Below are 25501 nucleotides of genomic sequence, written 5' to 3' on the forward strand. Positions count from 1 at the left end.
ATGAACAGGGTATTTACTTACATGCAAAGTACTGTAAAAGCCATATCTATAACGAAGTGCTAACTCTAACGAGTTAATGAGGAGAAACCGGTCGTTAAAATAGAAATCGTTATACAGAAATCGATACATATACTGTCCTATTGAGCGTTGAGAATGAGTGAGAATCGTTACCTTTGGTACACGTAAACTAGTCAAGTTTGGGAAATCGTTACATATGCGCCTTGTTAGAATAATGGCTTTCACAGTAAGTCACTTTGATTCAGTCAATCATTCCAGTGACATGTCCAGTTACTGTTTACTGCATACAAACATGTATTCGGTATATCTTACCACTACATGGCATGAACAGGGCCAGGTTCATGACTGGCGCTTGTTCGCTTAATGCTTCTGGCTGGTACGTATTGCAAAACACATGCACAAGCTGTGGCTGGTACGTATTGCAAAACACATGCACAAGCTGTGGCTGGTACGTATTGCAAAACACATGCACAAGCTGTGGCTGGTACGTATTGCAAAACACATGCACAAGCTGTGGCTGGTACGTATTGCAAAACACATGCACAAGCTGTGGCTGGTACGTATTGCAAAACACATGCACAAGCTGTGGCTGGTACGTATTGCAAAACACATGCACAAGCTGTGGCTGGTACGTATTGCAAAACACATGCACAAGCTGTGGCTGGTACGTATTGCAAAACACATGCACATGCTGTGGCTGGTACGTATTGCAAAACACATGCACAAGCTGTCGCAGTGCTAGTGACATTAGTGATGTTCTGCTCTACGTTACGGGAACACGACGCCAAGAATCCTGGAAACTCCCTTCTCGTTCCCGTAACGTAAAGAAAATCTGTTCTGCTCGATGTTCACGTAGAGAAATCACCTGGAATGTGTACTCGGAATTTCCCGTTCCAAATTTGGCTGTTTTTCTGCCTGATTCGAATGATACCCAGCAGATTCGTACGCATTTTCTTTGCGAGTGCCACAACGCATAAAAAAATCTGGACCCAAAGCGCGCAAAGCTGTAGACAAACCCAGACGCCTGGTCTCTACGTGATTGCTCTACGTTTCACGTATTCGGTATAGCAGAACCTCGCTATTATCTGGCGGAATCCTGGCAGGGAATAACGTCCTACGAAATGCAAGCCCCCTGGGCGACGTCAAGTAAAATACTTTTGGACCCAGGCCCAGAGTATTGCTCGTCATTGGTGGACCGTATCCTGATTTGGGGTGAATCTCAAGGTGCGCAAAACAAGAGCATCTACAGTCATGGCCAAAGAAATCCAAACCATGTGCAGCGACACGGCTCATTTGGCCACTGCAGCCCTCAGATGGGCTTTGTTCTGTGGATGATGTACATGTAATTGGAATGGAAACGCGCCACTACATATACTTTAGACTCGCATGCTGGATTCCTTTGGCCGCGACTGTCTTTGATTTACTGCTGATGTATTTATGTACATTTCATTTCACTAACATCACGTCTTGCTATATAATTATCTTGTTGTGTGGCAGAATGTTCACCAGATACCTGGGGAGCAGGCTGTACGAATGAATGCCAATGTCAAAATGGTGCGCAGTGCGACAGGAAAATTGGCTGCCAATGTGTCGTGGGTCACATAGGACGATACTGTTCTAAACGTGAGTTCCCATGGATAACCCCCTCCCCCCCTCCGTCTCTCTTTGTGTGCCGTGTCTGTCAGTGTGTCTCTGTGTCTGCCTGGCTGCCTTGCTTTATATTATTGTCTGTCTGTCTATCTGTCTGTCTGTCTCTCTGTCTCTCGTTCTTCACTTTGGCCATAGCAAATTACAGTACGGCAGGGGGAAAGTCCCCTCATGTGGCATGCACGTGTGACTTTGAAGTTTTTTTCTGTAGTAAAATGGGTTCCTGGCCAGGAGGACCCAGTCCAGTGAAATCATCGGATGTGCCACCCTGCTGTGAAGGGAAACCACCCAAACGACGTGTATCGCTTCATACACAGTATGGATGCAAGTGGTTCGAAAGTCCGTGTTGCCATGACTTCAACATCGTTTTGACGTAGCACTTTCAAACCCTATATCTGCCTTCTCGTGACAATAGTTTATTCCTTCACCCGTTGCTTCACTACATCTTGTTTCGCGGATCTAGCACTGGTTTTACTCAATTGTATTCTGGCGAAGAGCCCGAGAGATGTGGAATGTGTCTGATTATTTACGGATGAGGGTTGATCGTTATGTATGGTTGGGGGCTGATCGTTATGTATGGTTGGGGGTTGATCGTCATGTATGGGTGGGGGTTGATCGTTATGTATGGGCGGGGGTTGATGGCCTCACTACTCACCTGGATGACCTAGGTTCCATAGTGCTATGAGCTTGTATATGAGTCAGCCACCTACTGTGCAAAGCTCGTCATCTTAAGTCTCGTAGATATGCATAACGACATAGCTATTGTGGAGGGACTAAGCGTTGCGTCTGCACCTTGACCCCCGAGTATTGTGGCGCTCCCACGGGTGCAAACCACTCCGTCAGAACCGTAGAAGAACCGTATTTATAAATATTCCATTTTATAGCTGGTGTGCTCCCGTTACGGTCTACCAGCATGTTTCCTGTTCTGCTTTTCAATGTATTCCATCTTGTGTGTTTGGTTGTGTGTGTGTGTGTCCGTGTGTGTGTGTGTCTGTCCGTGTGTGTGTGTGTCTGTGTGTGTGTTTGGTTGTGTGTGTGTGTGTGTGTGTGTGTGTGTGTGTGTGTGTGTGTGTGTGTGTGTGTGTGTGTGTCTGTCTGTCTGTCCGTGTGAATGTACATGTACATATGGCATATGCGCTGTGTTTGCTTCTTTTTTTACAGGAATTTCGTGTCCAAAGCTGATCTTGCCTGCCAACGTCATATTGCAGCAATCTGGTGGTAATAGCTTCTTGAATGTGACCACCACACGTTGCCCGGACAACTGGTTGTGGGTGAACGGCAGTCATCAACGAGTATGTCAGGCTGATGGTACATGGTCAGGTCCAGCTGCATCCTGTCAGCCTCCCTCTACTAACAGTCCTGGCACAACTGCCGCTCCTCAAGTTCAGATGTGTTCTGAAGCAACCATTGATGGTCTTCAAGGAAAGTTTGTGTGGCCTGTGACAATAGCTGGCGTGAAAAGAACTATTGTATGTCCAGTGCTGGTTGCTGATGAACCTGTTGTGCTTGCCGAGCGGAAATGTGCCATGAAAGACAACAGAGCGCGGTGGGAGAACCCGGAGATCGAAGGCTGTCCGTATGCTAAAGCAAGGACACGCAAGATGCAACGGTTAGTTTCTGGCGAGCTCAAAGAGAATCGCACGCTAGTCGGAGTGGGTTCTGCTGCCAGTGATCTCTCAGCATTGCTGGAGGAGGACGGTGAAGTCACTTCAGCGGATGCTGGCCTGTCAGGAGAGTTGCTGGGGCATCTCGTCACCTCGATGGTCAGCTTGCTCACGACGACTTCATCTGATGAGGCGATTGTAAAAGACACCATACCAACATTCCTCGCTGTATTTGATACCGTTGAAGCCTCTGCCAGTAAACCCTCATCTATGGATGCTGGTGCTATGAAGCAGAAACAGAGTGACCAGCGTGAGTTGCGTGGTGTGCTGGAAGACCTCGCACTTGCAGTGCCATTAGCAGAGGAGCAGCAGACATTCTCCTTCCAATCCAAACGTGTTATCATGTCAGGTGTGTGTCCGAAACTTGGAGATAGCTATCTGTTCACAGTTGAGAATGCACGCACTGGCAACACTTCTACTGGGGCTCGTTCAGCAAACATCACAACTTTGGGGTCAGCGAATGCTACCGACGTTAATACTGCAGCCATGATGGATGTGAATGAGAAGAACGATTTGATGTTTACATTCCCATCCGCAGCTGTGCAGAAGGCAAAGGAACGTCGTACTTCGCCACAGACTACGTTTGCCTGTCAGGCTCCACAGATCTCACTTGTCTCCTTTCCGTCTGAAGATGACTTCAACAGTAGTGATGCTGTTATCGGTGATCAAGTTGCAACGTCTGTTGTAGCAGCCAGTGTAGGTAGCAGGGAAGATAGCTTGCAGCTGGGTTTGAGTCAAGTACAAATGACAATGCCTATTCATCTGGCAAGTGATGATCTGAAAGAAAGAAATCTCACATGTCGCTATTGGAATGAGACAACGCTGTCATGGAGACAAGATGGCTGTCGACTTGTGAATGTGACGAGGAGCAAAGATGGAGAGATGATGGCTCGTTGCGAATGTAACCACTTGACACACTTTGCCGTACTTGTTACACCTCCCAATGCAGAATCTGTTAGCGCGTCCGCTGCTGATCAAAAGGCTTTGTTCTTCATCTCCATCATCGGTTGTAGCCTGTCTGTCGTATGTCTGACACTGACTGTGTTTTTCATCCAATGCACGAGAAATCAAAAGAGAACTCTCCAGCATCAGCTGACGACATGTCTCTCTGTGTCTCTCCTCCTTGCTCTGTTGCTGTACATTGCTAATGCACTTGGATTGCAAGGAGAGGATAGGTGGGCCTGTTTCAGCTTTGCCATTCTGCTGCACTACTTGCTTCTGGCAGCATTCGGGTTTACGCTTGTGATGGCGTACTATCTGTACCGGCGTCTCATAGCTGTTCTGGTGGACGTCGGTGAGACTTTCCTGCAGCGTTCCATCACTGCTGTGTGTGTTGGCTGTGCTGCGCTTGTGGGTGTGAACCTAGCTGCGTTCAAACCTGATGTGTATGGAAGCAGCAGTGGCGGACTATGCTTCCTGTCTGTAAGACTGTCGTTCTACATCACGTTCATAGCACCTATTGTCCTCACGCTGCTTACGAACGCGTGCGTGCTGGTTGTGTCGATGAACAAAGTGCGCCAGCACTACAAGAACAGTGGTTCAGACAAACGCATGATCTGGATCCTGACTAAGATGGTCTTCTCCATGACTTTCCTGCTTGGTCTCACCTGGTTGTTTGGTGCCGTGGTGACAATCTGGCCGCACGTTGTTTTCCAGTACATTTTCACCATTCTCAACACACTGCAAGGAGTAGGAGTGTTTGTCTTCCACCTCACGACTAATCCCGATGCTGTTACTGGGCTCAAATCCACCTACCGCACCCTGTCCAGAGGCACTGGATCTTTCATCAGCCGAGTCACACCCTTCGGGTCGTCAGTATCGCCCGATGTGTCCAAATCAGCTCCAATTGCAGAGATTGTGGCACCACTCTCCGTCGAGTTGGACTCCATGGTTGGAGTAAGTAGCAAAGTTGAGTGCATGTCACCAGTGACGTCGCCAGTGACGTCGCCATCTGCCTCGGGCTGCAGACGCAGCGCGCATTCCTCCCCCGCAATCGCGGTTGAAACAAGGTTATGCCAGCCGGCCTCCAGCCGAAGCCCCCGTCTCTCCACAACTAGCAGCGATGGCATCCTCAGCCATGCGTTCTAGGACGTGTAGTTGGCTGTAGAAGGCCGATCGACAGGATGGCACGCTGGCCACCCATGCATCCATCATTCATGTGTCGTTTCTGTCCACCTGGAGTCACTTGTGCCAAGCGGTGGCATCCTCACTGGTAGTCAGCTAGCACGGGACTCTCTCTCTCTCTCCCTCCCTTTCTCTCTCTCTCTCTCTTCTCTCTCTCTCTCTCTCTCTCTCTCTCTCTCTCTCTCTCTCTCTCTCTCTCTCTCTCTCTCTCTCTCTCTCTATCTATCTATCTATCTATCTCTCTCTCTATCTCTCTCTCTCTTTCTCTCTCTCTCTCTCTCTCTCTCTCTCTCTCTCTCTCTCTCTCTCTCTCTCTCTCTCTCTCCCTCTCTCTTTCTCTCTCTCTCTCCAGAGTACGTGATGACCACGCTAAGTAACACAGCACTAGCATGCAACAACAAGCGGTTAATAGAGTGCCGCATAGTTCACATCCAGTATTCCATTCCGATGTTGGACGAAACTCGATCTTTGCTAAGTGTTCTATCTTAATTTTAGCATAATCTCAGCTTAAAACGTGGCTAACCCGCGGCACCGAATTGTCTCTCTGGGATCATATCCCCCGTTTATCTGTACCTCGACGCCAAGTATTTCAAAGCTGCCCCTAATTACAGTCTTTTCTGACAGCTCGTTTTAATTTCTTTCATAATTTTTCGAAAGAGAATTTATAAGCACTTAGCTTCAGAAAGCTCTTGAAGTCATGCGCCTATTTGCTTTGTAATGCTTTTTTTTTGTAGTGACTGCATACCGTGTGTGTGTGGGCGTCTCTATCCCCTTCCCGTCCTATCACTCAGCATCGCAGCCTGAATTGTAATAATAATATCTTTATTTTTAAAAAGATGACTCTAGGCCAAAGGATGGATGGCCCGCCTATCAACGCACTCACCACGTTGGAGGATAATCTATGAGTTCAATTAGATGATGGAATGCCTGACCCCTTCTACCTCTGTGTTTCCATGCCATGTCAAAATCCCCCACATATCACCACCTTGTGCGTGACAAACTAGACATTAGACACCCTTAGCAAACAACGTTATGTTGTAATGGTATTATCGTAAGGGGGAAAATACCGTGATTTGGGTTCGACCTTTAGCAAGATGCACGCTATTTTTAGTACGCTGTTGCCACGAGCTTTGATTTCGCGCTGTACAACCATTTTTGTCACCATATACGCGATACAAGGTGAAATGCGTACGGACTATGCAATATTTGGCTAAGGCGGTGTTTACATGAGGCGTTTCAACCCGGGTTGAGTTCGACCCGGGTCAGATTTCAACCCGCCATGTGCATAAAATGAATGGCGCGTTTACATGACGCATTGCGCTTGACCCGGGTTGAAATTTCGCCCCGGGTTGATTTCAACCCTCCCCCCAAGGGGAGGGTTGAAATCAACCCGGGTCAAGAAAATCGTACAAACGTACTTCTGTGCGTATCTCGCGCCAGGTTTGAACGGCACTGCAGATGCAAATTTCGCGCGAACGGATTCACGTGACCATACAGGACTGTAGAAGTGGACTTTTGGCGGCATATCAGTATTTGACCCGGGTCAACTGTCTTCATGTAAACGCTCACCTCTTTTGTCTATCGTACAGACTTTCAACCCGGGTTGAAATTTCTCATGTAAACACAGCCTTACATGTAGGCTGTGTTTACATGAAGCGTTTCAACCCGGGTTGAGTTCGACCCGGGTCAGATTTCAACCCGCCATGTGCACAAAGTGAATGGCGCGTTTACATGACGCATTGCGCTTGACCCGGGTTGAAATTTCGCCCCGGGTTGATTTCAACCCTCCCCCCAAGGGGAGGGTTGAAATCAACCCGGGTCAAGAAAATCGTACAAACGTACTTCTGCGCGTATCTCGCGCCAGGTTTGAACAGCACTGCAGATGCAAATTTCGCGCGAACGGATTCACGTGACCATACAGGACTGTAGAAGTGGACTTTTGGCGGCATATCAGTATTTGACCCGGGTCAACTGTCTTCATGTAAACGCTCACCTCTTTTGTCTATCGTACAGACTTTCAACCCGGGCTGAACTCGACCCGGGTTGAAATTTCTCATGTAAACACAGCCTAAAACACGTACCGTTGGTCACAACGATAAGTCAGCCCCCATAACGTTTATACGCTGCAGCTTCAACGCTATTTGGGTGATCAAGGTACGAGTACCGTAAAAAATAGCGTTACCGGATACCGTTGTTTGCTAAGGGTGTCTATTGTCACAGCATGCGACGTTTACCTCGCCCTCTGGCAAAGACCACTCTGCTCTTCTCTCCTATCTTTTCTTGTGTGTCACTGTGTGTGTGTGTGGGTGTGTCCATGTGTGTGTGTGTGTGTGTGTGTGTGTGTGTGTGTGTGTGTGTGTGTCCATGTGTGTGTGTGTGTGTGTGTGTGTGTGTGTGTGTGTGTGTCCATGTCCATGTGTGTGTGTGTGTGTGTGTGTGTGTGTGTGTGTGTGTGTGTGTGTGTGTGTGTGTGTGTGTGTGTGTGTGTGTGTGTGTGTGTGTGTGTGTGTGTGTGTGTGTGTGTGTGTGTGTGTGTGTGTGTGTGTGTGTGTGTGTGTGTGTGTGTGTGTGTGTGTGTGTGTGTGTGTGTGTGTGTGTGTGTGTGTGTGTGTGTGTGTGTGTGTGTGTGTGTGTGTGTGTGTGTGTGTGTGTGTGTGTGTGTGTGTGTGTGTGTGTGTGTGTGTGTGTGTGTGTGTGTGTGTGTGTGTGTGTGTGTGTGTGTGTGTGTGTGTGTGTGTGTGTGTGTGTGTGTGTGTGTGTGTGTGTGTGTGTGTGTGTGTGTGTGTGTGTGTGTGTGTGTGTGTGTGTGTGTGTGTGTGTGTGTGTGTGTGTGTGTGTGTGTGTGTGTGTGTGTGTGTGTGTGTGTGTGTGTGTGTGTGTGTGTGTGTGTGTGTGTGTGTGTGTGTGTGTGTGTGTGTGTGTGTGTGTGTGTGTGTGTGTGTGTGTGTGTGTGTGTGTGTGTGTGTGTGTGTGTGTGTGTGTGTGTGTGTGTGTGTGTGTGTGTGTGTGTGTGTGTGTGTGTGTGTGTGTGTGTGTGTGTGTGTGTGTGTGTGTGTGTGTGTGTGTGTGTGTGTGTGTGTGTGTGTGTGTGTGTGTGTGTGTGTGTGTGTGTGTGTGTGTGTGTGTGTGTGTGTGTGTGTGTGTGTGTGTGTGTGTGTGTGTGTGTGTGTGTGTGTGTGTGTGTGTGTGTGTGTGTGTGTGTGTGTGTGTGTGTGTGTGTGTGTGTGTGTGTGTGTGTGTGTGTGTGTGTGTGTGTGTGTGTGTGTGTGTGTGTGTGTGTGTGTGTGTGTGTGTGTGTGTGTGTGTGTGTGTGTGTGTGTGTGTGTGTGTGTGTGTGTGTGTGTGTGTGTGTGTGTGTGTGTGTGTGTGTGTGTGTGTGTGTGTGTGTGTGTGTGTGTGTGTGTGTGTGTGTGTGTGTGTGTGTGTGTGTGTGTGTGTGTGTGTGTGTGTGTGTGTGTGTGTGTGTGTGTGTGTGTGTGTGTGTGTGTGTGTGTGTGTGTGTGTGTGTGTGTGTGTGTGTGTGTGTGTGTGTGTGTGTGTGTGTGTGTGTGTGTGTGTGTGTGTGTGTGTGTGTGTGTGTGTGTGTGTGTGTGTGTGTGTGTGTGTGTGTGTGTGTGTGTGTGTGTGTGTGTGTGTGTGTGTGTGTGTGTGTGTGTGTGTGTGTGTGTGTGTGTGTGTGTGTGTGTGTGTGTGTGTGTGTGTGTGTGTGTGTGTGTGTGTGTGTGTGTGTGTGTGTGTGTGTGTGTGTGTGTGTGTGTGTGTGTGTGTGTGTGTGTGTGTGTGTGTGTGTGTGTGTGTGTGTGTGTGTGTGTGTGTGTGTGTGTGTGTGTGTGTGTGTGTGTGTGTGTGTGTGTGTGTGTGTGTGTGTGTGTGTGTGTGTGTGTGTGTGTGTGTGTGTGTGTGTGTGTGTGTGTGTGTGTGTGTGTGTGTGTGTGTGTGTGTGTGTGTGTGTGTGTGTGTGTGTGTGTGTGTGTGTGTGTGTGTGTGTGTGTGTGTGTGTGTGTGTGTGTGTGTGTGTGTGTGTGTGTGTGTGCATTTTCAAGTCCACCCAGAGTTTTGGGGATTTCAGGGGGTGTCGGCCGTTGGGCGGTTCAATAGCCAATTGAGTCATCTTTCCAAGATTCCTTTTGAGTCTCTCTCCCCTCTCCCGGGGAGACCCACGTGACCAGTTTTGGCAGTGAGCAACAAGTACAAGTACAAGTGTGTGTGTGTGTGTGTGTGTGTGTGTGTGTGTGTGTGTGTGTGTGTGTGTGTGTGTGTGTGTGTGTGTGTGTGTGTGTGTGTGTGTGTGTGTGTGTGTGTGTGTGTGTGTGTGTGTGTGTGTGTGTGTGTGTGTGTGTGTGTGTGTGTGTGTGTGTGTGTGTGTGTGTGTGTGTGTGTGTGTGTGTGTGTGTGTGTGTGTGTGTGTGTGTGTGTGTGTGTGTGTGTGTGTGTGTGTGTGTGTGTGTGTGTGTGTGTGTGTGTGTGTGTGTGTGTGTGTGTGTGTGTGTGTGTGTGTGTGTGTGTGTGTGTGTGTGTGTGTGTGTGTGTGTGTGTGTGTGTGTGTGTGTGTGTGTGTGTGTGTGTGTGTGTGTGTGTGTGTGTGTGTGTGTGTGTGTGTGTGTGTGTGTGTGTGTGTGTGTGTGTGTGTGTGTGTGTGTGTGTGTGTGTGTGTGTGTGTGTGTGTGTGTGTGTGTGTGTGTGTGTGTGTGTGTGTGTGTGTGTGTGTGTGTGTGTGTGTGTGTGTGTGTGTGTGTGTGTGTGTGTGTGTGTGTGTGTGTGTGTGTGTGTGTGTGTGTGTGTGTGTGTGTGTGTGTGTGTGTGTGTGTGTGTGTGTGTGTGTGTGTGTGTGTGTGTGTGTGTGTGTGTGTGTGTGTGTGTGTGTGTGTGTGTGTGTGTGTGTGTGTGTGTGTGTGTGTGTGTGTGTGTGTGTGTGTGTGTGTGTGTGTGTGTGTGTGTGTGTGTGTGTGTGTGTGTGTGTGTGTGTGTGTGTGTGTGTGTGTGTGTGTGTGTGTGTGTGTGTGTGTGTGTGTGTGTGTGTGTGTGTGTGTGTGTGTGTGTGTGTGTGTGTGTGTGTGTGTGTGTGTGTGTGTGTGTGTGTGTGTGTGTGTGTGTGTGTGTGTGTGTGTGTGTGTGTGTGTGTGTGTGTGTGTGTGTGTGTGTGTGTGTGTGTGTGTGTGTGTGTGTGTGTGTGTGTGTGTGTGTGTGTGTGTGTGTGTGTGTGTGTGTGTGTGTGTGTGTGTGTGTGTGTGTGTGTGTGTGTGTGTGTGTGTGTGTGTGTGTGTGTGTGTGTGTGTGTGTGTGTGTGTGTGTGTGTGTGTGTGTGTGTGTGTGTGTGTGTGTGTGTGTGTGTGTGTGTGTGTGTGTGTGTGTGTGTGTGTGTGTGTGTGTGTGTGTGTGTGTGTGTGTGTGTGTGTGTGTGTGTGTGTGTGTGTGTGTGTGTGTGTGTGTGTGTGTGTGTGTGTGTGTGTGTGTGTGTGTGTGTGTGTGTGTGTGTGTGTGTGTGTGTGTGTGTGTGTGTGTGTGTGTGTGTGTGTGTGTGTGTGTGTGTGTGTGTGTGTGTGTGTGTGTGTGTGTGTGTGTGTGTGTGTGTGTGTGTGTGTGTGTGTGTGTGTGTGTGTGTGTGTGTGTGTGTGTGTGTGTGTGTGTGTGTGTGTGTGTGTGTGTGTGTGTGTGTGTGTGTGTGTGTGTGTGTGTGTGTGTGTGTGTGTGTGTGTGTGTGTGTGTGTGTGTGTGTGTGTGTGTGTGTGTGTGTGTGTGTGTGTGTGTGTGTGTGTGTGTGTGTGTGTGTGTGTGTGTGTGTGTGTGTGTGTGTGTGTGTGTGTGTGTGTGTGTGTGTGTGTGTGTGTGTGTGTGTGTGTGTGTGTGTGTGTGTGTGTGTGTGTGTGTGTGTGTGTGTGTGTGTGTGTGTGTGTGTGTGTGTGTGTGTGTGTGTGTGTGTGTGTGTGTGTGTGTGTGTGTGTGTGTGTGTGTGTGTGTGTGTGTGTGTGTGTGTGTGTGTGTGTGTGTGTGTGTGTGTGTGTGTGTGTGTGTGTGTGTGTGTGTGTGTGTGTGTGTGTGTGTGTGTGTGTGTGTGTGTGTGTGTGTGTGTGTGTGTGTGTGTGTGTGTGTGTGTGTGTGTGTGTGTGTGTGTGTGTGTGTGTGTGTGTGTGTGTGTGTGTGTGTGTGTGTGTGTGTGTGTGTGTGTGTGTGTGTGTGTGTGTGTGTGTGTGTGTGTGTGTGTGTGTGTGTGTGTGTGTGTGTGTGTGTGTGTGGGTGTGGGTGTGGGTGTGGGTGTGGGTGTGGGTGTGTGTGTGTGTGTGTGTGTGTGTGTGTGTGTGTGTGTGTGTGTGTGTGTGTGTGGTGTGTGTGTGTGTGTGTGTGTGTGTGTGTGTGTGTGTGTGTGTGTGTGTGTGTGTGTGTGTGTGTGTGTGAGTGCGTGCGTGCGTGCGTGCCTGCGTGCGTGCGTGCGTGCGTGCGTGCGTGCGTGCGTGTGTGTGAAACCATCGTCACCAAGGTTCAGCATCGGCGCCTCGAGTGGCTAGGCCATGTCGCCCGCATGGACGACGTGCGATTGCCCAAACAGTTGCTGTAAAGGACCTCCACTCACGAGACCTTGAAGCGGACTGGTACAGAGTGGCATGTGACTCTCGCCCAGACTGGAGGTTGGCTTACACCTCGGACGCCCCGGATCCCCTCGTACCGGCACCGGTGACATGTTTCATATGCGCCCGGCACTTCGCACGTCAGGGTGACCTCGCTAGGCACAAGTGCACGGCTGAACCCGGTTTCGGAGCAGAGAGGTGCATGTCAGTGCCCTCGGTGTCATCGTTGGTTCCGGAGTCGCGGAGGCTTGGCTGTGCATCGTTGCTCCGCTTCTACCTCGTGCCCAGTACCGACCGAACCAGCTGCTGTTGTCACCGGTGACACTACCGCTCGGAGGTGCTGCAATGCTCACTGTGACACCTGCAATCGTTGTTTCCGCTCAACCCAGGGACGCAACCGCCATCGCTATTCAACGCACTGCCACCGACCAACGGCCAGAGAACAGGACAAGTTCCCGCATATGTGTATCTGCTCTCGCCGGTTCCGATTAGTCTCGCATCTGGAGCGCCATCGGGTGGCGTGCTCTTTCTCTCTCTCTGCTGCCCCTCCGGGGCCCACGTGACCCTAGTGGTAGTGGCTCTACAGGACAGGACAGGTGTGTGTGTGTGTGTGTGTGTGTGTGTGTGTGTGTGTGTGCGTGTGTGTGTGTGTGTCACTGTGTGTGTGTATGCCTGTGTGTGTGTGTGTGTGTGTGTGTGTCACTGTGTGTGTGTATCGACTGGTATAGGAGATATAACGACTGCCTTAGCCTCATTGTCCACCACAATAATGGATTTAAACAAGGAGATGATGGCGACAAGGGGGGGGGGGGGGCAGAGACGATGAAATTGCGCCCTTGAAACTTGAGATTCAACAACTCAGGCGGGAAATTGCTGACCTAAGAGACAATAGCGTACACACCGCAGTACACACACAGCATGCCATGCCACGCGTACACGGGAGCCACACGGCCTCTGGCAGCACAGCACAGTACAGCGACGTACTAGCAGGAACATCCCAACAACCTGCACGTGCACCCGCTGGACGACCCTCCAGCTCAAGCCCGCCGGTACACATCCTGTACGGTACACACGCACATGCTGGCAGTGCCAGCCAGCCCAGTGCACACACTGCACAGCAACCTAGCACTGTCGACTCCGTCTCACACCGTACGCACACCCCTCAACCCGAATGGCAGGACGTCCAAGCAAGGCGTTTGCGCAGGGCTCAGCGTTCAAGCACACCCGTAGAAGGCAATACTAATATGCAGACATCCTTGATCACCAAGCGCGAGGAGAAGTCCCGCTACACAAACGAAACACCCCCCGCTGGTGGCCATGTTGCTGAGTTGACGGCAGCGCCCCGGGCAAAGCGTAAGGTCTTTTACATAGGGAACGTGCAACCTCACTGCTCCGCATCATCTATTGCTAAATGGTGCTCCGATCATGGGGTCGACATAGTGCAATGCGTCGTCTATGCATCAGCCTACTTCAGGACTGCATATGCACGCGTGACTGTGGAGGCAGCCGACGAGGAGAAAGTAGCCAATAAGGCATTCTGGCCTGACATGCTTTCCCACACCATCCGACCCTGGCGCTTCAAAAGTGACAGCTTTGGCACCAGCACAAACGATGTCGCAACAGCTAGCGAATGATGGCCAATTCCCACCTAAATCCACTGGCTCGGCCCTACTACCCGCGCTGCCAGGAAAAGCTAAACTTGTTCTCCATTAACTGCCGCTCCGTTCTCAACAAATCCGCAGAATTGTCGGCTATTGCCGAGATCCACAGACCTGACATTATCTGCCTCAGTGAAACCTGGCTAGCTCCAAGTGTCGCTCTTAGTATCTCTGGATACACCACCTTTCGGCGTGATCGACCTCCTAACGAAAACAAGTCTGGTACCGCCTCCAGGGGATATGGTGGAGTCGCTATTCTCGTTTGTGATCATCGTTTCAGTTGTATCCAACTTCGCAACGACCTCAGTCGTCCTACCTGTGAAACAGTGTGGGTGGAGCTTAAACCTTGTTCCGGCTCCCCAAAGCCTATTATTGTCTGTAGTGCCTATCGCCCACCCTCTGCCAAAAGCACAGAGATAAATCACTTCTGTAACATGCTCACCGATGCCCTGGTCACTATCCCCATGTCCTCGTACCACGTCATACTGACTGGAGACTTCAACTGTAAGCACCAGCACTGGTGCCCAACTGACTCAACGTCCCCCGCGGGAGCTGCGCTCTACCGCCACCTCACCTGCTTCGGACTAGAGCAGCTTGTGAATACCCCAACGCACACAACACCTGCAGGGACCCAGTCGTGCTTAGACCTTCTCTTCGTCAACAACCCCCAGCTTGCAACGGATATTAACACGACTTGCGCTCTTGGATCCTCGGATCATCTGACCGTGTCATGTCGGTTCGAGCTCTCACCATCGCCTGGCCAACATTTGCAGCAAGCACCACGCAAACATTTCCCTTACCGCTATCGTCATGTCCCCTCTCACTGCTGGGACTCTCTTAATTCCGATCTCTCTCATTGTGACTGGTCATTTCTACGCCCAGGCAATTCCCCAACTGTTGACGACGCAGTCGATCGATTTTCAATCGTCCTGGAACAAACCTTCCAGCACCACCTCGCTGATTTTTCCACCCATTCTTGTCGGTCAAACACACGCACATCGTCTGTGACATCCAATCCACCCTGGGTGTCGACTGTCCTCGTATCTGCGGTGAAACGTAAACGAGACATCTTCAGTGTCAGCCGAAAATTTCCAACACCTGTCAATATGGAGGCCTACCGAGTTCAACGCAACTTTGTCAAATACCTATCCCGTAAAACCTACCGCTCTTACATCAGCTCCCTCTCTGCAACAATCTCATCACCCAATCGTCCTTCTCTCTATCAGTTCATTCGCACCCAGCGTCCCAGTGTCTCTCGCGCCCCAATTCAGTGCTTGATTGATCCTGATGGCAACCGTCAGTCTGAGGCAAAGTCCATTGCGGACACTCTGAACAAACAGTTTGTCTCTCCCGGCCTTCCCGACGATCCGAACTGGGTTATCCCGCCCCTGCACCCAGCTCCAGAGCTGCGCGCTCCACTTCTGGAGGTCTTTACAACAACTGGTGTGGTCCGCAAACAACTGAAACGTCTTTTAAAAGCTGCAAGTCTCCTGGAAAAGACGGTATTCCAAATGAAGTCCTTAAACTGCTGGTGCCTTCCTTGTCGTATCCCCTGTGCTTGCTCTTCAACTTGTCATATCGTGCAGGAGTCTTCCCATCTGCGTGGAAATCTGCTATTGTTGTCCCGATCTTTAAGAAAGGACAACGCTCCCAAGCTGTTAATTACAGGCCCATCTCCCTCCTACCAACTATATCCAAGGTCTGTGAACGCATCTTCTATGAATCTCTCTACCACCATGTCACCCCTGCCCTCTCCTCTGCACAATCCGGCTTCTGTCGTGGCGACTCAACTACTTTGCAATTGACACGCTTAATCCAGGATATTTACGGACATCGTAACCTGAAGAAGCATGTAGGTCTTGTCTTTTTTGATCTGTCAAAAGCGTTTGATACAGTCTGGCATCGAGGCCTACTTGCAAAGCTTGAGCACATTTTCCTAGTACGTGGTACAGCTCTGCAGTGGCTGTCGTCATATTTGTCGTCCCGTCATCAAACTGTCCGTGTCGCTGCTTCCTTGTCCGATCCTTTACCTGTAGTGTCTGGTGTTCCACAGGGGTCCATACTGGGTCCACTCCTTTTCCTAACTCCACTCCTTTTCCTAACTTATGTGAACGATCTGCCCTCTCTAGTTCCAGACGTCAGCCTTTTTGCTGATGACACTGCACTGTTGTGCTCTGACAGTTCGCCGTCCAACCTCGTTACCTCCATGCAGACCGGCATTAACTCCACCATAGCATGGATGGAAGCTTGGAAGCTGAGGCCCAACATCGCGAAGACCGAAGCAATGTTCATCAGCCCATCGCCGCCTACTCAGCCGTTGCACTTTCCAGGAGCCAATGCTAACGTTAAAATTGTTCATGAACACAAACACCTTGGTGTTATATTCGACAGCCATATGTCCTGGTCCCCACAGGTCCAGTCAGTATGCAAGCGAGCTAGCTCCTCCCTTGGCATGTTGCAACCTCACTGCCACCATTTAAATGACCATTGCCGATAATTGTTCTTTACGTCGTATATTCTACCTATATTTGATTACTGTGACACAGCGTGGTGCGGTCTGTCTCAGGCCCTTGTTCAAACTCTGGACATACACCAGCGTCTGCTTCTAAAAATCCTGTTTCGCAAAAATCAAACATTCTCCTCCCAACGTCTCTACAGTTTAGCTTCAGTATCTCCCCTCTTAGAGCGACACCAGCAACATCTTTGCATCCTTGTACACATGATCTTGTTAGACCTGGCTCCCAAACACTTTGCTAAGTATAACTGGTTTGTGTCCACCAGATCAACACGTCATTCCTTCTCATTACCCCGTGCCAATACCTCCCTGTTTCTGAAATCTCCTATCTTCTCTGCGTACACTCTCTGGTCTTCCCTGCCAACTAGCCTTAAAGCATGCACAGACATTAAGGAGTTCAAGCTTCAGCTTCTTCGTCCTAAATAATCTCACCATTTTCGTCATGCCTCCCCTTGCAGTACTCTCTTTGTTTCTCTCCTTATTATTCAGTTCGCCGTGGTTGGCTACCACCCGACTTCTCATAATATTGGCAGTCTTCTGACGAGCCAGGAGATGTTGAATTAATAATAATAATAATAATAATATCCCTGTGTGTGTGTGTGTGTGTGTGTGTGTGTGTGTGTGTGTGTGTGTGTGTGTGTGTGTGTGTGTGTGTGTGTGTGTGTGTGTCACTGTATGTCACTGTGTCCCATATGGTGCAGTGGTATGTGCAGCGATTTCCAATCGATAGGTTGCGGGTTCGATTCCCGACGATTATGGTCACACATGTCTTTCTTCTCTTTCTCAGACTCTTCCTGACTTTTCTTTCATTCTCCTGGGTGGTTACCAACAGCCAGTGCATACCGGAGTATGTGGTGTGATGTGTGTGTGTGAAAAAATAAAATAAAAAGACCAAAAAGTACAGGTTCCTGCACGAGTACGAGGGCAGTACCGCGGAATCCAGCCCGCGCCGCGATAGCGGCAATGCTTGGATGAACAGCGGTACTGGCCGAGTATGAGTGACTGGAACGTGTTTCCCGTGTGCACCCAAGCCAAATAAAGAGATACATGACAGACACACCTGCATTGTGGTTGTTTTCTTTCTCGCGGTGCCATTGACATTGTCGACTGGGCATCGGGCATTCTGGCTGTTCTGTTCCTACGGATTTTTCCCACGTCTTGATCGGAAACCTCGGCAAATTGCGCGGATCCTGCAGGTTGCTGAGCATTGCGCGCTTTGGTTGAGGCTCATCCGGCTCGTCCAAGATCTCCTTCGCGAGCGACTCCGCAATAAAAGTTTCAGTCTCTTCCTCAGCTTTTCGGAGGAGCTCATTCGCATCGCCAATATCGTTCAAGAAAGGGGCTTCTTTTCTCCCAGTTCCAGATCCAATGTTGGAGCGCCATGATGACAGTTGTGGTTGCAAACAGTCGCTCTTCTGCTTTAGTTCTTTTATTAGTAACCAATGAAAGACCTTGAAGTAGAGTCAGTCCTGTGGCTACTGCCCGACGCCGGGCAGTTGAATCCGTTCCTGCCCGTCGTCAAGTGACGACGGGCAGTGGAATCCGTTCCTACCCGTCGTCACTTGACGACGGGCAGTGGATCCAGTTCCATCACCTGTGTGAGCAGGCAGGACCGCGCTTTCCAGCCCGCGCTGTTTGATCTGTCATTGGTCAACTCCAAGGCGACAATCACGTGACATACGGGAAGTAGGGATTCACTGGCCAGAAAAAGCCACTTCATAGCTGTGTGGTGTAGACCAGGCTGAATAGTGGCGGTCAATTCTTCAGCCTTGCAAGCTGTTGAATGGTGCAATCCCAGCACAAGCTGCTATGGCTTCTGCTGTAGCATCGCTATCATCGCCTCCCGCGATGGGCGTCCAATGGTCCAATGGCAATGGTCCAATGGTATGTCACTGTGCGTGTCACTGTGTGTGTGTGTGTGTGTGTGTGTGTGTGTGTGTGTGTGTGTGTGTGTGTGTGTGTGTGTGTGTGTGTGTGTGTGTGTGTGTGTGTGTGTGTGTGTGTGCGCGCGCGTGCGAACTCAGGCGTCATGTCCAGGGCAGAGATTGATACTGCCACTTGTCGCCTGACAAGAGTTGCCACTCGTCGCGGTGTGACGAGCCCGCGAGTGGGTACTGACAATAAATCTGTCCATAGAAGAGTGGAGAGGGAGAGAGAGAGTCTCCAGCTGGCTTCCTGGAATGTTCGCTCTCTGCTGAACGCATCTGGCCCGATGCAGACGGCTTTCGCTCGCCAAGAGAGTATTCAAAATTCAAAAAAAGAAATTGATGAGAGAAGAATCGATGTTGTCGTTTTGGAGCTGGATCGTCTAAAAATTGAAGTTGCTGGACTACAGGAGACCCGATGGTTTGGCAAACATGTCACTTGTGTATCAAGTGGCTGATTCACTAGTACTCTCGTCGGGGCGAGACGTGCCTACGGACCCAAATTCAAATTTTCGTCGCGGCGAAGGTGTTGCAATTGTTTTACGTGGTCGGGCGCTGGACGCTTGGAGATCAGGCGGATCGCAATGGCGACCTATTTCGTCTCGTTTGGCTGTGGCTCAACTGCAACTAGAGATAGCAAGGCAGAGCGGACAACGCGGGCAGGGCTTTTACCTTCATGTCATTGTAGGATATGCACCCACATTTCGTGCTGCACGAGCTGACAAGGACAAGTTTTACTCCGATCTTCAGGCTGTCCTACATGCTGTCCCAGGATCTGACAAGTACATGTACGTGATACCATGGATACTGGGTGACTTCAACGCTCGTGTTGGATCTTGCACTAGTGGTGAGGGAGACGAGTGGAGTGCTGTACGAGGGTCACATGGACTTGGTATTTGTAATGAAGCTGGGAAGGAATTATTGTCATTCCTCAACATCAATAATGCCACCATCTGTAACAGTATAGACTTGATTGATTGGAGAATTCCCCGAATGATGTTCAAACCAGAGGTTATAAAGCAAAAGAAAGGCGATAACCGCAGGAGTGAGAATAGTAGGAACACAAGGTGTTACCATAAGACAAGCAAGAAGTGTCAAGGTAAAACTATTACACTCTCCCGGCCCCATAGGAAGCCCAAGGTTCTATTAGATAACACAATCCAGTTAGGAGATGCAATTGTGGACAGGGGAATATTAAAATAATCACTCATGCACATGCATAACCACATTGAAGTGTAATCCAACTCAACTCCATCACTCTCACAAGGAGATGACGCAAAACTATATCAGTCTATAACATATTATTAACTATCTCAGTAAGAGATGCATATGGCTCAGCCCAGTTAGATCAAGGCTGCTGTCGTTGTGAGGCTAGATAGTTCTGCAGCGGTTTAATATTCCGACCAGACTCATCACATAGGTTGCCGGCGGGCTCCCACGTAGCTTCGCTGCTGGGGTAACCCTTCCAATGCACCAGGAAGTGTTGCTCACCACTGCGGTGTCGGTGATTCAAAACGGCTTCGACAACATAGCGTGTGTGTCCATCTAGATCTGTGAAGGGCGGAGGCGGGGGTTGGTGTCTTCCAGGAATCGTGTTCTCTTCGTAGCGTTTAAGAGCAGTGACATTAAACACGGGATGGCAGCGAAGTTCACGGGGTAGTTCCAAGCGAAAAGCATTCGCTCCAATCTTAGCCTGGATACGATACGGACCAAACCACTTGGGTTGCAACTTCCGAGAGGGCTGGCCACGAGCTTCCGGGGTCAGTAGAAAGTCTCTGTAGACAAGAACGCTATCACCAACCTTCAAATCACTGGGCGTTCTCGTCTGGTCTGCGTATAGAGCTTGCCTTGCCTGGGCGTCGAGCATTGCATCTCGAGCTATCCTTAGTGCGGCTTCCTGCTCATGAAGCCAATCGACCGAATCACTCCTTTCCCCTCCCGTAAGAATGAATTCGGGCGGGGAATTAGGGTCAAACCCATAGTTCAGATAGAACGGTGTATTAGCTACAGATGACTGTTGTGAACTATTAATTGCAAACTCGCAGAGTGGTAGAAGCGAATCCCAATTGTCCTGTCTCAAGTTCACAAATGCTCTTAGAACATCTCCCACTTGCCGGTTAACTCTCTGTCAAACCATCCGTTTGAGGGTGGTTAGCAGTGCTGAATGCCAATTTAGTTCCTAGCTGAGAGAATACTTCTTTGAAAAAAGCTGCAGTGAATCGTGGATCGCGATCGGAAACAATGGTTGAGCTCAGCCCGTGCAGACGAAACACGTTTTGAATGTACAGTTGAGCGCTGCCCTTAGCATCAATCTTCGAGTTTGTTGGAACAAGATGTACGCACTTCGTAAGTCGGTCCACAAAGGTGTAAATTGCGTCGAAGCCACGAGAAGTAAGGGGCAATCCAACAATAAAATCCATTGAGATATCCTGCCAAGGACTATTAGGTATTGGAAGTGACTGGAGAAGCCCTGTTCGTGGCTGACCTCCCTTCGTTCGCTGGCAGAGATCACAGGTTTTGACAAATCTCTTGATATCGAGACCCATTCGGGGCCAGTAGAAAAAACGTGCTAGGCGGAAGTACGTTCGATCACGACCCGGGTGGCCAGCCGTTGCACACTCATGGTGTTCTTGAATGAGCTTTAACCGGACACCGCACTGTGGTATGCACAACCGGTTGTTGGGGGATGCCTTGAGGTACAAGCGATCAGTGGATTCGTCCCAATAATAGCGATCATGCAAATTATCTCGGAGAGAATGCTTCAATCTTTCTATGATGGGAGTTAGCTCTTTGTCTCTCTGGTAGGCATCTGATATTGTATTGGACACGTCATCATTCATTGCTAAAGCATACTCAGTAGCATTCAAACGTGGTACTGCATTCTCAACGAGGTTACTCTCATGGAGATCTGGGCGACGCGAAAGGAGATCTGCAGGGTTCTCTCTGCCGGGTCTGTGACGGACTGTGTAGTCATAGTCAGCTAGGAATTCAACCCATCGCGCCTCTCTCTTTGTAATGCTTGGTTTTGTTTTCAGATAAACTACCACCATGTTGTCTGTAATGACCTCAAAGTGTTGAAAGAGGTAGATGCGCCAGGTCTTTAGCGCAAACACTACGGCCAATGTTTCTCTTTCTGTAGCTGTATAATTCTGTTCAGCAGCAGACAATTTTCGGCTAGCATAAGCCACTGGATGCCAGGCATCTTCCTCTAGTTCTTGGAGAAGAACACATCCCAAGGCGAAATCGCTTGCATCTGTTACCACTCTGAATGGTCGGTTCACATCAGCCAGCCGCAATAGGGGCGCATTCACCAAGGCATGCTTTAGCGATTCAAAGGCATGTTGCCGAGAGCTGTTCCACTCGAATCGTGCATGTTTTCCCGTTATCTCCTCTAAGTTCTTAGAGAGCGATGAGTATTGATCTATGAATCGCCTAAAATAATTCGTAAATCCAAGAAATTGCCTCACCTCTGTGACGGAAGTCGGAGCGGGCCAGACCTTTACTGCGGCAATCTTGTCTGGGTCAGGGGCGATGTGCAGTCCATCGATGCAATGTCCCAGGAACCGCACACTCTCCACGCCAAATTCACATTTTGACCGTTTGCAAAATAACTGGTTGTCCCGGAGCACGCTCAATACCGACCGGACATGCTGCATATGCTCCGACCACGTTTTGCTGAAGATGAGTATGTCATCTAGGAACACGACTACGAACTCCCTCAGATATGGTTGAAGAATCGTATTCATCATGGATTGAAATGTTGCCGGTGCATTGGTGAGACCAAATCCCATGACCCTAAATTGGTAATGCCCAAAGGGAGTGTTAATCGCGGTTTTGGGCACGTCCTCAGCTTGAATGCGAATCTGATTATACCCTGATCGGAGGTCTAGTTTCGTGAAGTACCTAGCGCCCTGTACGGTATCGAATAAATCATCCACATTGGGCAAGCACGCCTTGTTCTTAACAGTTATCTTGTTTAGCTCCCTCCAATCACAGACCATGCGTAACGAACCATCAGCTTTCTTGACAAAAAACACCGGTGCACCAACGGGGGACTTACTTGGTTCTACGAAACCCTTTTTCAAGAGTTCTGTGAGCTGTTTCTTCAATTCCTCCATTTCTGGCCTGGGCAGGCGATAGGCAGGTCGCGATGGGGGTGATGAGCCTTCCTCCAGGCGGATTTCGTGGTCTACAGACCTCTTTGGTGGGAGTCTAGCTGGCAGATCATCCGGGAAAAGATCCTCATAGTCACGGAACATGGCCTTGAGATCTGGGTGCTCGTTCTGAGTGGATTTGTCGGGAGGTTCCTTGCCAATGCCGTCTTCTACGCTGACCCACGCCAGAACACCTTCGTCTCCTCTCCTAAGAGCATGCCTAGCCTGACGACCAGATATTAACATCGCCTCCACAGGTGCGGTCGGTTCGCTATGACTGGGCGACGCACAAGGCAAACCATTCGAGTTCAACCTGACCTTATTCGTCCGGAAGTTTATGTCTGGATTGTTACACGTTAACCAAGGTTTCCCCAATATAGCGTCATAGCGATGAAGGGGGAACACCATGAAGGTTTGGTTATCGCTGAAGTCGCCTACGATAACCTTCAATTCATGGGTCGTCTCCATGGGAAACGAGCTTGATGCTCCATCAGCCAGCGTGACATTCAGGTTTTCCGAGCCAATTTCGGTTGGCAGGTTAACTCTCCTGGCAAACTGTTCGGCAATGGAATCATGGGTCGAGCCCGAATCTATTAACATAAGCGCGCGACGACCGTTGATTTTGCCTTCTACACGCAGGAGCTCATGTTCCGTTTCCACATTGACGCAGGTAACCTGGGCCTCAATAGTCGGTGTAACATCTCGCTTGAAATTGGCTTCGGAGCATTCAGCATCATCGTCAACATCCTCCACAGCGAGGCTACTGAATCGGTTACGGGTAGAGACGGAGCACACACTACACGCAGGTGATGCCTTTTCTTGATGCGTCAGTAATCGCATCGGCCTTACTGACGTCCACCATTTGGGTGATCTCGATGCTGCGGGCAATTCTGGGCCATATGGCCTGGTCGACGACATGCGAAGCAGCCCCCTGGGCTCGTAATGTCTCACGTTCCTCGGGGCTTAGTTTTGTTAGCTTTCTGCTACCTGGCGCGGTCGCCAGTGGTGGTCTGCGCTGAAATCGGCTGTCTGAGGCGACTGCTAGCGCTGCCTGAACGGCGGCTGACAGTGTAGTGGGGTGTTCCTTCACTACCAAGGTCCGCATGTTACCGTGCAGGCCGTTGACAAATAGCAAGGCTTTGGAGAGTTCGTCAAGTTCCGGCACCTGTAAACTTAGCCGAGAAAACTCCGTTACGTACGATTCAATTGACCCACGTTGTTGGATAGAGAACATATCCAACCGCACTCTTTCCCCGTCATAGTTTTTTCTTCTTCTACAAAATCCACATATCTCCAGACACTGGGGTGAATGATGGAGTGTGGTGGAGTGAGGGCCATACACTCGCGCTAGGGCGCTTTTCAAAGAACGCCAATCCGAAAATTGCTCACCTGCTTCCATGGAAGAAATTAGCCAAAGACGCGCATTCCCAGCGAGGTAGCTAGCCGCAAAGTTAACTTGGCTCTCCGGGTCACCTTGAGGTGAGCACTTCAAGGCTAACTCGACCGTAAATACCCACTCTTTGAACTCGGAAGGGTTGCCATGGAAAACATTCGGTTCTCGGGTAACGCGTTTGACGCTCGGGCTTGTCTGGGAGAGAGAACGCGATCGACACGGAGCTAGATCCGTAGGACTTGAGCTTGATGTAGCAGGAAATTGATGTCGTCCAACTGTAGCAGCCACGTTGTCCCGAGCGCGGTGGATCTCACGGAAAGCGGCGTATAGCAGAGCAGTAGCGGCCAGGAGCACAAGGCACGTCAAAGGGCAAACGATGATCTCAACCATCCTCAAGCTACCAGTGTAACAGTATAGACTTGATTGATTGGAGAATTCCCCGAATGATGTTTAAACCAGAGGTTATAAAGCAAAAGAAAGGCGATAACCGCAGGAGTGAGAATAGTAGGAACACAGGGTGTTACCATAAGAGAAGCAAGAAGTGTCAAGGTAAAACTATTACACCATCTGTAATACCTGGTTTCCCAAGAAGCCAATTTACAAGCAGTCATGGCAACACCCTGGGACCAAGATTTGGCACTCGATCGACTTCATCATCGTTCACCAACGTGACCGTAAAATGTGTACAGACTGCCGAGTCGTTTGTAATGCAGATTGTGGCTCTGACCACCGGTTAGTTTGTCTCACCCTGAGACTCCACCAGCTGAAACTACACCGCCGGCCCAGGGCACCAAGACGTAGACGTTTCAATGTGGGAATGCTGAAACCATCGCCTGCTATGACGACAGTGGAACGGACGCGCACCGAAGAGAATGTGCAGCGATTTCAGAATGCAGTGGCTTCCAACATTGAGGGTTTCGAATCTACCGCCCCACTGGAGGAGCAATGGAACTCTGTACAGATTGGTCTAACCACCGCTGGAACGGAGGTTCTTGGGTATGCTCGCCGAAATCAACCTGACTGGTTCTATGACCAACAGGATGTGCTGACGCCTCTGATTACGGAACGCCACTTGGCATACAACAAGTGGGTTGCATCTGGCAGTAGCTTGGATCATGCCAAGTTTAAAACCATCCGGTCCAAGACTCTAGCGGAAGTGCGTCGTGCCAAGACTAATTGGCTTGTAGGTGTTGCAGCTCAGACGGAGATCGGCAGACTAGCATGTCATGGTGCCACTGTTTGGTCGTCTATTCGATCGATTCAGCGCAGCTTCAAAGGCTTATGCCCTATCACTATCCCCAACATCAAGGATGCCAATGGCAACTTGTGTCGGTCGATTGACGCCCAGTGTTCCTGCTGGGGTGGCCACTTCGACACTGTCCTCAACATACAGAGTCAGTATGATCCGGCTGTGTTTTCCAGTCTTAGGCAACGGCCTGTGGCTGATGAGCTTGCCGAGCTTCCTACTGCTGTGGAGTTGTCACGCGCTATCAGCTGCCTTACTAACAACAAGGCACCTGGAGAGTCGGGTATCTTACCTGAAATGGTTAAACATGCTGGAGCGCAATTTCATCAAACCCTTCTCTGCCTTATTCATCAGATATGGTGTGAGAGTCAGGTTCCGCAGGCATGGAAAGATGCTGAGCTAGTGCCAATCCCGAAGAAAGGTGACCTATCGCTCTGTGATAACTGGCGTGGCATAGCATTGTTGGATGTTGTTGGTAAAGTTGTTGGTCGGCTAATTCAAAATCGGTTGCAGTCTGTTGCTTAGCGGGAGCTTCCGGAATCACAGTGTGGCTTCCGTCGTGGGAGATCGTGTACGGACCAGATCTTTTCAGTG

General features: G+C 49.9%; 1 protein-coding gene across 1 annotated transcript in view; it reads left to right on the forward strand.

The window, feature by feature from the left end:
- The window catches only part of LOC135819289 (uncharacterized), a 13592-nt gene extending 7134 nt beyond the window's left edge, over positions 1 to 6458 (forward strand). The window contains exons 6-7 of the mRNA XM_065332827.1: positions 1516 to 1641; positions 2827 to 6458. Coding sequence (XP_065188899.1) covers positions 1516 to 1641; positions 2827 to 5417 — 2717 coding nt within the window. The 3' untranslated portion in view covers positions 5418 to 6458. The remainder of the gene's footprint in view (positions 1 to 1515; positions 1642 to 2826) is intronic.
- The last annotated feature ends 19043 nt before the right edge of the window (positions 6459 to 25501 follow it).

This window comes from Sycon ciliatum, chromosome 1 (assembly GCF_964019385.1).
Source record: "Sycon ciliatum chromosome 1, ocSycCili1.1, whole genome shotgun sequence".
In the NCBI taxonomy this organism is placed as follows: Eukaryota; Metazoa; Porifera; class Calcarea; order Leucosolenida; family Sycettidae; genus Sycon; species Sycon ciliatum.